Genomic DNA, 13808 nt, shown 5'->3' with positions numbered 1-13808 from the left:
TACAATGAAAATATCCTTTCAGGTCACACAGAATTGAATCACACAGCTATCATCTTCCATTTCTCCTTGTTCTTCTTCTCCACCCCCCAAACCCCAGAAGAGTGTGAATGTTCTAATCCCATTGTCTAGTTTTTGAGAATACCATTTATGTCTGACATTTATAATCATGCTTGATTTTACCTCATCAATAAAAGCCATCATCAAACAAATGTCTAGCATTACTTTTTCTCCCTTTTTCTTATCTAATTTAAACCATTTGTCCAATTAAATGACACAGTTATTTATCCATCCCTTATCTGCATTTTGAATTCTATTCTTTAAGTGACAACCAAAGAGAATTAAAATGAATATTGGCTTAAGCATTTGAGACCTTTTCACTCAGCTAAGTGTCAAGATGGTGAATGAAAACTATGGCTTTTAATTTCTTGGTCCAGACCTGTAATCATATTATTGCAATAAACTCCCAGTGAGGGAAGTCCTTCTGCCAAAGCAGATCCACAACTACTCTGCAATTTAGGGACATAGAAAGGTGCTGAGAGGTACCACCGCCAGTACGGCCGCTCAGAACTTAAAGCCAAGTCTTCTCAGCCAGCTCCACGCACTACTCCAGGATGCTGAGAGTCACCCGATGGTAGAATTGTTTACTTTAATGAGACCTTGGGGATAATTTGTCCTAACTACCTCATTTTACAGGGGGAAAGACCCCAAATTAGTTAAGTGACATGCCTTGAGTCTCAGCACTAGTTAGGGGCAGAAGTGGGTTGGGAATCTAAGCTCCTGAATTCCCTGTCTCATGATTTTGTCCATCATCTCTTGTTGCCTCTTTTGCTTTTTGTTATCTCTTGAAGCTAACTGGATGTAATCTTTTTGTTTTCTTTATTGACACATTTAATGTTAGAAATATTTCTTCCTCTGTCCCTATAATGGGTGTTTTTATGTGTAACGTGTGCCTATTTTTGTATCTGAAAATGTTAGTGTATGGTATTTTTGTGCACGTAAGTAGGTGCTCTAATTCAGTTGAGAAATCTCAGGCGTGCTAACCAACTTGATTTGTTAGAGTGTTTATTAGGCAGGCAGAAGATTTCTGAGCAGGATTGATTTAAGATGAATGTGTTTGAGATGACACTTAGAGGCAGTTAGGTTGTTCAGTGGCTAAAGCACTACCCCTGGAGTCAGGTGGATCTGAGGCCAAGTCCAGTCTTAGACACATGACACTTAGTAGCTGTGTGACCCTGGGCAAGTCATGTATTCCTAATTGCCTCTCCCTCCAAAAAAAAAAAGTGAAATTTAGTTCCTTTTCCAAAGATGAAATTATTTTTTTTGGTTTCTTCTCTGGCTGTGTAGACATTTAAAATAAGAAATATTCTCTATTTTCATACTTAAAAGTCACAGAAAATTTTTGTGTCTCACAAAAAGTAGTAACATATCAATCAACAAGCATTTATTAAGTTCTTACTGTGTACCAGACTCTTTGTTAGGCAAAGAATGAAAGAATGACCCATTCATAGTTTGCTTGTGTTCTAACAAGAGAGAAAACGTGTGCATATATAAATAGAAAGAGATGACTATAAGGTGAATTAATACAAATACAGGGTAGTTATGGAAGGCAGTAGCAATTGGAGGGAAGTGAGAAAGGCTTCATGCAGAGGATGGCCCTTGAGCTGTATCTTAGATTGAGACTTCATGAAGCCAAGCTGAGGAAGGAGTGCATTCCAGGCAGGGATGGTCATTGTGAAGGCATATCAGTTAACTTGGACCCCACATTACCCTTCATCTCATTCCACAACTTCCCCATCATCCGTCTGAAATTCTGAACATGGTTCAGAAGTCTAGTTCTTCCCTTTGTGGCTTAATTGTGCCCAACTACACACCCCCTGGTATGAAGAACAACAAAAACCCTTCCATGTGACACTTTAGTGGATGAAGAAAAGAGACCAATCCTCGCACTCCTGTACAAACCTATTGGCTTCTCCCCTTGTATTTACAAAAGCTTCATATTCTATCTCCATGTTCTAAAATTATGTGAATGATCGAGTAGTCACAAGCTCCACTGGTCCAAATGTCAGGCATTCCTGAAAATAGGCCACAGCACAAAACTCAAATCTTTTTTAAAGCAAAATGTTATGTGTGTATGAGGAAAGGTGGGTGTAACACGAACTCTTTGATGGACTCTTCCAAAAACTATAGATACTATTACTATACATTTAAGGGGTAAGAAGGATCTTGCACAGTAACTGCTAATCAGCAAAGTGTCCCTGAGGAAACTATCAGCCATTCAGGAAAGACTATTAACTGAGAAGGCTATAGAGGTAAGAGGAGGAAAGGAATGAACTTATTTCCTGAGAGAATTAGATTTAATCCTTATCTTGAACTGATAAGATCATCAAGAATGACAATAAAGAAGAAGAAAAGGGAGCACAGACCGTGTCCTGGGTGGGAGGGTGGGAGCACACAGTGAGAGTTAATGTCATGGTATTATGAAGATCAATCAAGAGAAGAAACTTGACCTTGATAAGAACCCTGAGAGAAGAGAATATCTAGGAGAAGGTAATTAACAGTGTCAAATGCTTCAAAGAGTTCAAGAATGATAAAACCTGAGGAAAAGTCATTAGATTTGGTCATTTAGAAATCATATTTATTTGCCATCAACACCCAATGTTCTTTCACTCCAAACTCAACCTCTGACCAGTCAATTCTCCTAACAGCTCCATTGGCTTCTGACTGTGAGCCTGCACCATGCCTAATCTGGCACAGACCCCTGCCCTATAGATCCCCAGCCACCTCCACTCCATGCCATGCTGGTGTACTTTTCCAGTCCTGGCTCTGGAAGCAATAATCAAATCAATACTAACATTCCTGGAAATGACACCCCAATCAATTACTCTATAACTGACTTATCTTGCCTGTATCTATACATACATACATATGTGTGTATATATATATATATATATATATATATATATATATATGTTTCTGTCCCTGTGGAAGAAAGGTTATTTCTTCATTATCTGTGAGCTGCTCCACATAGACTTTGACACTGGATAAGTAAACATTGAATATGCCTTTACAAGGTGTTAAATAGCTGAGCCTTAGAGAGTGTTTGTCAGTTCCAAGATAGGACCCAATTAGTTGGTGAGTTGGGGGATCATCAAGACTCGGAACAATTGTAGAGTGAGACCCCTAGCAGAAGGGAAGGAAAGAAAAGGATTTTTCTCTTCTCTGTCTTGGTGTATTGTAGTAGTAATTTGCCCAGAGGGAAAAATCTCATTTATTAGTTCTATGAATCGTTGGTTATGAAAGATCGAGGCACAATTGAGGAAGCAGAGACATGCCCTACAAATAAGCATGGATAAAGAAAGGTCGTCATTTGTGTCTAGAAGCGACTTTCTGGACTAGGAACCCAACAGCAGAGAAGATAGACAGCTGTGGACTCCAAAGAGAACTAGCCCTGGCATTTGGAAATTGAATTGTGGAGAGGAGCTAAGGAACCAGCCCAGCAAAGCTACTGCTTCCCAGGGGAGCTATCTCGCTAAGTCCCACAATGCCTGGGGTTGTGCATTGCTCTGGCCACATGTGACGCCTGCATGTAATGCCTCATTGCTGCAGTGCTCTAAGCTGGTATCCGCGCTGCCCATGGACAAGCTGTGCACTTGTGGGACAATGCGCCTCAGTTTTCTGTGTGTACACGTGTTGGGGAAAGGAGAATATTTTATAGGTAATGAAATCTTAGTAAGTGCTCATCTTGGAGCTAATAATTTCTCTTGAGTTAGTCTAAAGTAGTCTAAAGGTAGGGACTTATCAGCTATAGTGGAACCCTAACCCTACAGAATAAATCAGGACTGGGGAACCATTTGTTCTGTGAAGTTTGGATTCCGTCACACGGCATCACCCGAGGCCCTAGAGGGCCATATGTGGCCTCAAGGCTGTGGGTTCCCCATCCCTGGAATAAACCACTGAACTATATGGGGAGTTACCCCTAGAACTCAAGCTAAGGAACCACCCTCTGGAGACCCAATCTAAGAATGTGAGCGAAAGCCAAGAAAATTACTCAGAGACTGTTACATATGACAGGGCTTTGCAAACATGAGAATTCTTAGTCATTTAAGACTCAATGCTGACATTGGAATAAAGAATGACCTGTGCTCAGGGGGTATTTCTTGTTCCTAAAGATTCCCATTTCCAAGCCCTTGGTCTACAGGGAGAAAGGCCTAAGAGGAAAATATCATCCTGCACTGAGAGCAGCCATGTTAGTTAGCCCTCATGTTTCACCGTGGTAACAGATAGTTTGATTTTTACCCTGAAGTTCTGCAGAATTGAATGGAGGTTATGAATGATATTTGTTACAGAAAGAGAGAAGCAAGACTTCCCTTATTAATCAATATACTGACTATATCAGTATATAGGATGTTGAAAGAATATATAGACGAAGGTCAGATGTATACACTGTTGGTTTCTAACAAGAAAGAACAAGTTGGCATATGTCCATCACTCCCAGCCTGGCGTCCTAGCTTCAGGGCTTCATTGAGAAGATACTGGTTCTCTTTCTCCTCCAGATTCTTCTCAAATGAACATTGGCTACATTTATTTTACTCAGACTGACTTTCCTGTCTTTCTCTAAGCAAAGCATACTGACTATAGTTCACTGGAAAAGGGGAAACTGGAAAGACAGAGAGGGTTCATTGACTTCAAGGTACATACAAAGGTTACCCAAATAAATCCGTGTTTCTATTAATGCTCCATTACTTTCAGGGAAAGAAAACCTCAGAAAAGCCCCAAAGAGATCTATAACGCCCCAAAAAGTAGATAGATAGATAGATAGATAGATAGATAGATAGATAGATAGATCAGTAGATAAATGAATGGGGGGTTTGTCTTTCATTTTTGAAGAGGATTGATGACTTGTGCATGAGTTGGATTTAAGTGAGGCTGTGGAGAAGGGCAGACCCTGGCATCAGTGCTAAGTTCCCTACCCAGCAGAGACACTGCCACCCAGGGGACACTGGGAGAACCTTCGAAGAAGGTGCTTTGCAAATTGTAAACACTATATACATACTAATTGTGATGATACTGGGAATAACAATGATGGCCATGATGAGGACTCCCAGGCTCCCTAGTACTGAGAGCAGTGAGCTGCCATGGCCATATCAACTTCCTCATTCCCATCGTATTCCAAGTTCAGGTGCATTCTTCCTATGGAACCTGTATGTATGAGTGGGATAGCATTCCTCAAGGTTATTGGGGGGAGTATTGTCCACTTACTGTATTTACTGTGACATCTGAGTAAATGCCTTTGCTAAGAGTTAATGATGTGTTTTGACTGATTGTTGTTGGGAAACACACTGGTGGGAATTTGTTAACTGTCATATTAGGAATGCTGACCCAAACTACATAGTAGCTAATCTCTGGAGAACCAATGTGTAAATGTAAATGCAAGTTAGCAATTGGCCCAAAGGAGGAACTGACATCCTTCGCAAATGTAATGCACTGTATAAATATGTTATCATCCACTACCCCAAGAGAACGTAAGCTCCCTGAGGACAAAGCCTTCCATTTTTATTTTTATATCTATGCCCAGTACCTAGCTAAGTGCTTGGCACATAATAGGTGCTAATAAACATGTAGATTGACTACTGAGTTAGCTGCACGTTCAGCCCCTCTTCATTATTGTCCCCAGTGCCTTATACAAAGTAGCACTTAATAAATGTTTGTGGCATCGACAATTATAATGGCTAGGAAGTTTTTCCTAAAAGGCAGCAAGAATACTTGTCCTTCTGTCAATTACAAAACCTAGTAGAGAATGTAAACTGGCCTCTTTTTCTTCCTTCCTTCCTTTTCCCTTCTTTTTCTTTTTCTTCCTTCCTTTTTCTTTTTTATTTTTCTTCCTTCATTTCTCCCTTCCTTCTGTCCTTCCTTCTCCTTTCCTTTTTATTTTTCTTCCTTTCCCCCTCCTTCTCTCCTTCCTTTTCCCTTCTTTTTTCTTTTTCTTCCTTTTTCTTTTTTATTTTTCTTCCTTTCTCCCTCCTTCCCTCCCTCCCTTCCTTCTTCTTTCCTTTTTATTTTTCTTCCTTCCTTTCCCCTCCTTTCTTCCTTCCTTTCTTCTTTTCTTTACTCCCCTTTCTTTCTTTCCTCCTTTCCTTTAGACTGGTCTCTTTAAAAACAGCTCTGCTTAAAACCACGTGAGATTGAATGAGCTCAGTCAGTCACTCCTTGGGCGACCCTGGTCAAGCCACTGAACCTTTCTGGCTTAGCTTCCTCATCCATAAAAGGGGTCATTTGGCCCTCATGATCTCTGAGGCAGCCTCCAGCCTTAAGATCGTGTGACCCGTCCCATGATTCACCTCACTTAGCATCAAGGTGAAGCTGTGATTGCACGTTTGCTGAAGCCACCCGTGAGGTGACCATGAAGCATGCCAGAGGAAGCGGTTCCTCCTTAACTCTGTGTGTATTTGTTCCTAGATGCCGGTGGAAGCTGTGTAGCAAAGCTGTCCTTCAGCTGCACCTTGAAGGGGCATTACTGCCTATACAGTAAGTCCAGCTTTACCCTCACCAGCCGCCAGCCTCAGCTGTGGATTCATATCATGTTTCTGTTTCAGCAGGTGTGTGGCATGCGCGTGAATAGCAGCACCTTAATGAGTAGCTGTTTGGGGGGTTGAGAGGAGGCAGCTGGAGGGTGTGGTGGATAGAGCGCTGGGCTTAGTCAGGAAGGCTTGGGTTCAAATTTTGCCCAAGACACTTATTAGCTACAAAACCCTGAACAAGTCACCGAACCACTTTGGGCCTCAGTTTCCTCTTCTACAAAATGAAGGAATTGGACCTGATGACCTCTAAGGTCGCTTCCAGCTCTGAAGCTATAATCCCGTGACCCTAAAAGCCTGTCAACATGTGGGCTATTGCAACAAGTCATGGGTTAATGTTCATATGGAGACATCAATTAACAAGTTCATTAACTAGTGCAAATGAATAAATGGATGGATGGATCAGTGAATATAAAAGCATTTATTAAACACTTACTATGTACAAAGCACTGTGCCTTATGTGTATATGCTTGTGTACATATAGAAGTGTGCACATATACAAATGTATATGTACATGTATGTGCATATATACATAGATATCCTTACAAACATGGGCATTGGTTTCAACAAAATGTTCTTTAAAATGATCCCCCAAAGCTGGGCTTTCCACCAGATTGAGCACCCTCTTCTACACAAAAAGTCTCTTGGTTAATTACCAACGAGCACACCAAGGCTTCTCGTCTTCTCTGATCTTTTAAATACTAATTTCTTTGGTTTAGCATTAGAGAATAAAGGAGGGAAGGGGAAAATAATTTGGAATGGAATGGGCTAGAAAAATACTTATTAAAAAATTAAAAAGAAAAGAAAAAAACAAAAAATACTTATTAATAACTTGCTATGTGCCGTGCACTATGCTAAATGTTGGGAATGCAAATGGAAAATCAAGACAGAACTTGATTTTCCAGATCTTGCATTATATAATTAAGGGAGATAACACATAGAGGAGAAATCATGCTTTATGTTCAATTCATGGCATAGAGAAAGACCAAGCTTGGACAGAGACTCCAGCAAGGACCAGAGGACCTTGGGAAACAATGACAGGGAAGATGGACCCCAATAAGAGTGGAGTTGGTTCAAGGGTTAGAGGAGAGTGGAGCTCTGGTATCTTTACAGAGGAAGTAGGGATCTCAGGGTCAGCCTCCATCTGGCAATAGGCATCCTGCACCTGGCCCACCAGGGTGAACTGGGCAGTGGGGCAAACAACAGAATAGCATGAGACTATGCTTCCCTCATGTAGAAATGACTTCGCTTCCTTTTGAGTTTTCTCAGATCAGTTTTAGTATCCCCATATTCTTTAATTTTGCATATATGTATGAATATGGATAGAGAAGGATGCTACATTTTACCAAGTCAGATATATCTAAGGCAAAATTTTATGAAAGAAATTATCAGCCCAGCAATTAAAAATATTGAAAAACTGCTCATTCTTTTCTGTAAGGGCCTTGCAAACACAGAGTATTTGAATTTGTCTTTGTCTTCTCAGAACCTAATACAGTGTCTGGAACAGAGCAAATGCTTAATAAGTGTTTATTCATTGATTGACTCTATCATGTCCCAAAGAAAAATGTGGCCAAAGGAGAGACATGATGATCTGAATTCACTAGAGAATTAACCATTTGTCAAATGGATGGATAGATGGATGGATGGATGGATGGATGGATGGATGGATGGATGGATGGATGGATGGATGGATGAGTGAGTGAATGAATGATTCGCTGACTTTGAATTAAAAAAAAAACCTTGAGAAAAACAAAATTAAAACTAGAAAGCAAGTCCAGAAGCTGTATACCATTATAAAATAAGGCATTTTCTTAGCTTCTACTGAGATTATATCTATCTTGACCAAATAAGATACTAAATTAATTTTCAACTAAGGGTCCAAACGCTAAGGTTTTCCCAGTTTCTGCATTATGGCTTTGAGGTGGAAGTGTAATAACAGAGAAGGGACTATGCAGGGGTGCCTTAGTGCCACATTTTTTTCATATAGCATTTAATCAAGTACATAGAGTGATGTCGTAAAAAAGGACAACTCACATGTCAGTGTTATAGATAAAGATTCTTTGGTCTGGACTCATGATTAAGGAAACTTCCAGTGTCATGATTCCATCCTCTGATAAAGATCTGTCACTCCTCTGTAACTTGGCTTTAGAAAGTTCCTAGGGAGCATTGAAGGAATGGTTAAGTGACTTATCCATGGTCACCCAGCTAGTATATGTCCCAGGCAGGACTTGAATACAGGTCATTCTGAATCCCAGGTCACCCTTCTATACTACACTGTCTCTCAAGTTAAGTTTGCAAAAATTTTTCAAAGAAAAATACAAGATACCATTGATTTCCATCACTTGCTTGCAATAACACTCCGGATTCTTCTTTTATTTTACTTGGGGTGTCTTTTTTAACTTAATGCCCATCAGTGCTTATTTTTCTTTGTCCCTTCTTTGTTCTGTTCATTTGTCAATTGTTTAAAAATTAACCATGAAAAATCCATCTTGATTCTTCCCAGCAATGTTTCCTTCATGTAGTCAATGGTTTTGTTTTAAACTGTGAGCCCAGATAACAGAAAGCCATGATGGAAGCTACTTTTCCATTCTTTTCATTCCACTGTAAATTCTTCTTTGCTCTCTTTTGGTCCTTCCTTATCTTCCTAATGAGCTCTGTTTTTTATGGAAATAAAAATCAGAGCTTTGATTTTTCACTCCTGGGTCTTTAATAACCTCATAGGGTTGGCCTAAACTTTTTTTTCTTCTGTCTCCATTCCACTGGTTTGTTCAAATGTGCATGCCATCTAGGCTTTGACTCTCAACAAATTGTTCATTATATTCCAGTCAAATTCTTCACTTTGTGTTGTTTTGCTTGTAGTTGGTACTTTAAGATTGCCTGTTGAATTGAAACTTATATAAAGTTTTTAACTTTTTCAAATACTAACATTTTCTATACTAATTCACAACACTAATGGTGATGAAATCTAAAAACATGAACCTGACTTCAACACTCTTTTTTGCTTTCTGGAGGGCAATTGGGGTTAAGTGACTTGCCCAAGGTCACCTGACTAGTTTTTGTGTCTGAGGTGTCTGAGGCTGGATCCAAACCCAGGTCCTCCTGACTCCAGGGCCGGTGCTCTATTCACTGTGCCACCTAGCCACCTAAAAACATGCATTTGATACCTCTTTTCATCACAAGTTTAAAATTCAAGGTTGTCCCCATCCGTGATTCCTAAACTTTTTGGACTTGAGTTTCTCTTTAGTGGGACAAAGGATCATAGAGACTCATTCCCATTTGCTACCACAAAAAGAGAATGTTGCTGTCTTCACTGATGTGCTAATAAATCAATACTGAGTTTTTATTAAATAAACTAAAAAAGTTATTGATTTATGCTAGAGAAAAAAAGTAGAGATATTGCAGTATTATAGACATAAATGTTCTGAGTGACCCACCAACCACCAAGCAAATTTGCCCCATCTATTAGCTTCTGATGTCAAAAACATGACTGAGGCAACAAATTCCAAGGTCATGTCCCACTCATCATTCACGTGATTTTATGCTTATATTTCATGCATCAAAACAAAATCTGTAATAGAATATGCACACTAACTCACTCATTATGCTTTGCTTTAATTCATAATGATTTTTCACTTATAATAAATTTTTAAAATTTGGTGAAATTAGTTTTATAAGTGACAAGTTGATAGGTCATTTGATTTATCAATCAATCGAATATTCATTTTATTGCTAATGATATGCCTGTCTCTGTGTTTGAGGGGGTAGGTTTTTGTATATATTTATAAATAACACCAATAGCAAGCTTTGTATAGTATTTTAAAGTTTCAAGGTGCTTTGCAACCATTATCTGATAGATCCTCAGCAACCCTGTGAGATAGGTAACTATTATTACTCCCATTTTGCAGAGGAGAAAAGTTATTTTCTCATGAGGGAGTTTAAGTGAGTTGCCACTCACAGTTCCACAGCTAGCAAATGTCTGAGGTAGAATCTGAGCTCATTTTCCTGATTCTATGTCCAGTCCTCTATCATTGTGTTACCTGACTTCCTCAGGTATCAAGTATGCCCGTGGTCTTGGGAAGCTTATAATATTGTTAGGAAGACAAGATCCATAGAACCCCCAAAATGTTAGGGAAGTACATTGGAAATCCTCCATTAGACCCCCTCATTTTCCAGTTGAGGAAAGGAGTCTCAGAGAGCCAAACTGACCCAGCATTTGTGCTAAAGAGAGAAGGAGGAGCTGGGCATCCTGATGCCAGGATAGACAAGAACCAGTTAAGGAGCAATGCAGACCAATCCATGAGTAGTTTGAGGGCATGGTTTGCTAAGCGATATATTTTTGTTGTTCTATTTTTTCAGTTGTGTCCCACTCTTCATGACCCCATTTAGAATTTTCTTGACAGAGATACTGGAATGGTTTGACATTTCCTTCTCCAGCTCATTTTAGAGATGAGGAAACTGAGGCAAGCAGAGTAAATTAACTTGCCTAGGGTCACATGGCTACTAAGTATCTGAGGTCACATTTGAACTCAGGTCTTTCTGACTCTAGACCTGGCACTCTATCCATTACACCACCTGGCAGCTCTAAGTGATCTGTAGCATTTAATAAAAAGAATGATCTCAAAGGATCTGGGCTAGTCATATTACAAGAATGAGAGGTGACTGATGGAAAGCCTTTATCTGCATGGAGAATATTAAGAAACCTAGAAGGGGTCTGTGTCCCTTTGGGTACCAGGGCTGGCATAATATGAAATGGCAAAGTGGGCATTGAAGGGTGTATCAACACCAAGGAGCTCATTGATTCACTGAGTTATTTGGAGTATTGAAGTAAAAGTTTGAGACTGGGAAGGAAATAGGATCCACACTGGATGGTAAGCACCTTGAAGGCAGATTCTGTTCATTTTTTTCAGCCCCTTCAACAGCTAGCACCTTACTTAATGCACATTTGTTGGTTGAATGACATGTCAAAATGAGCGATACAAACAATTTACTTGTTGATTGTTTAGTCATACCTGACTCTTGTGACTCTATTTGGCATTTCCTTGGGAAAGATACTGAAGTGCTTTGCCATTTCCTTCTCCAGCTCATTTTACAGATGAGGAAATTGAGGCAACAGGGATTCAGTGACTTACCCAGTGTCACACAGCTAGTAAGTGTCTGAGGCCGGATTTAAACCCAGGAAGATGAGTCTTCAGACCTGGCACTCTATCCACTGCACCATACACTCATTAATTTGAGGTTCCCAGTTCCATTTATCATCTAGGTGCCAGTAAAGCACAGGGGAAAAGTCCTGGGTTTGGAGTCAAAGGATGTGGGTTCAAATCCCAGCTCTGCCTCTGACTTTGTATGTGATCTTGGACAAGTGGGGTAGGGAGTGGTCCGGAGAAGAAAAGGGGAGAAGGGTAGAAGCATTTATACCGCACCTACTATGCATCAGACACTTTTTGCAAATATTTCATTTGAGTCTCACAACAACCTTGTGAGATAGTTACTGCTATTATACCCCATTTTGCAATTGAGGAAACTGAGGCAAATCAAGGTTAAGAGACATGCCCAGGGTCACACAGCTAGAATATGTCTGAGCCTGGATTTGAACTCAGATCTTCCAGATTCCAAGTCTTGCACTCTATGTACTGAGACACGTAGCTGCTTTGTTTGACCATTCCAGTAAGCCCACCCCACATCATTTAACTTCTCTAGCCTCAGTTTCCTCATCTGTAAAATGAGGTGACTGGACTATATGGCATATAAAGTCCCTTGTAGCTCCTCTTCTGTGATCTTACTTTTTGGACGTATATGATCCAAAGACATGCTGTTTTTCACTCCCAATTTCCATGTGTGATTAATTATATTAAACTGTTCATTATTAACCTGACAACTTAGGTGATGGCTATACTCTTCTTGAGACTAGCTGATACTTATTTCACTGTGTCTCTTAATTTTCTGTCTTAATCGCCTTGTTTTCAATGAAGTAAATAGAAATATTCTTCATATAATGCTAATTCTTAACAAGACATGTTCTTGGAAAGTGAAAGGTCAGGGATATTTATTAGGACTCCTCCTAATTAAACTGAAAATCCTTTTAAATGGTTTTGCTATTATTCTCTCAGTCCAAAAGAGAAAAGAAAAATACCAAACATAGACTATATTTGACTTCTGCTATTGATGTCTTTATTTCATTTAAACTATGTTTAAGCTCAAACTCTCTCTACGTCCAAGAGCTAATTGAATGTCACTATTATCATGTCCAGAGATGGTTTTTACACTAATGGGACCTTGGTGAAATGTGCTCCATTTTTTATCATTAATTTTCTCTCCAGGGCTCGTTTCTGGAGCCACTGTCCACACAAAGCCTGTCGGTGCAAGTTCTCAGATCCTTGTGGGAAAAGACACAGATAAAAGGAACTCACAGTTTTGAAACTGCAATGATACAATCTACATTTCCCCATAAGAAGGTAAGCATTTTCCCAAGAGAATACACTTTAAATCATAAATATTTTGTTGCAATGGGTTTTATTTCTGCCTTTTACCTTTCTTTGTATTTCCAGAACCTAGCATAATACCCAGCACATTTTTGTTGTTCAGACATTTTCAGTCATGCCCAACTCTTCATGACTCCATTGGGGGTTTTCTTGGTCAAGATACTGGAGTGGTTTGCCATTTCCTTCTCCAGCTCATTTGACAGACCAGGGAATTGAGGCAAACAGGGCTAAGTGACTCGGCCAGGCTCACACTGCTAGTAGGTGTCTATTGGATTGAGGCAGGATTTGAACTCAGGGAGATGTCTTCCTTACTCCAGGTCTGGCCCTCTATCCACTGCACCACTACACAGAGTAGGCAATTCATAAATCTACATTGACTGATTGGATGATTAATAGTGTCATCATTTGTTGTCTTCCATTCAGACCTACAACCAGGGCAGGCACAACAAGACTGTTCCCAAGGTGCCAAAATTAGCAGAATGATGAGAGTATTTGCATTTTTTTGTGCCATAGAAATTTGAGCTTAGCCCCTGTTTAGAACGAAGAATGAGATTTAAAAAAGGAACCCACCAGATGGCGGGTTTCCTCTCCCTACCCTGAGGAGCTACTCTGTGACCCATCCACTCTGGTCATCCCCTCGGTCATTGTAGGGGCCAAATTCCTGGCTGTGGCTGTTTCCATCACCTTTCATCATCATTCTCCACATTTATTTGCTTGTGTTTGCATAGCAGACTAAACAGATTTGGAAAAGAGG

At 39.9% G+C, this 13808-nt stretch overlaps 1 protein-coding gene across 1 annotated transcript in view; it reads left to right on the top strand.

The window, feature by feature from the left end:
• VEPH1 (ventricular zone expressed PH domain containing 1) overlaps window positions 1-13808 on the top strand; it is a 196176-nt gene that overhangs the window by 129963 nt on the left and 52405 nt on the right. Inside the window, exons 9-10 of the mRNA XM_069083457.1 lie at window positions 6457-6596; window positions 12893-13027. Coding sequence (XP_068939558.1) covers window positions 6457-6596; window positions 12893-13027 — 275 coding nt within the window. The remainder of the gene's footprint in view (window positions 1-6456; window positions 6597-12892; window positions 13028-13808) is intronic.

This window comes from Petaurus breviceps, unplaced genomic scaffold (genome assembly GCF_028583685.1).
Source record: "Petaurus breviceps papuanus isolate PSGF00001 unplaced genomic scaffold, PetGlider_PUasm1.0 173, whole genome shotgun sequence".
NCBI classification, from domain to species: domain Eukaryota; kingdom Metazoa; phylum Chordata; class Mammalia; order Diprotodontia; family Petauridae; genus Petaurus; species Petaurus breviceps.
This window is presented reverse-complemented; position numbering and strand designations above follow the sequence as displayed.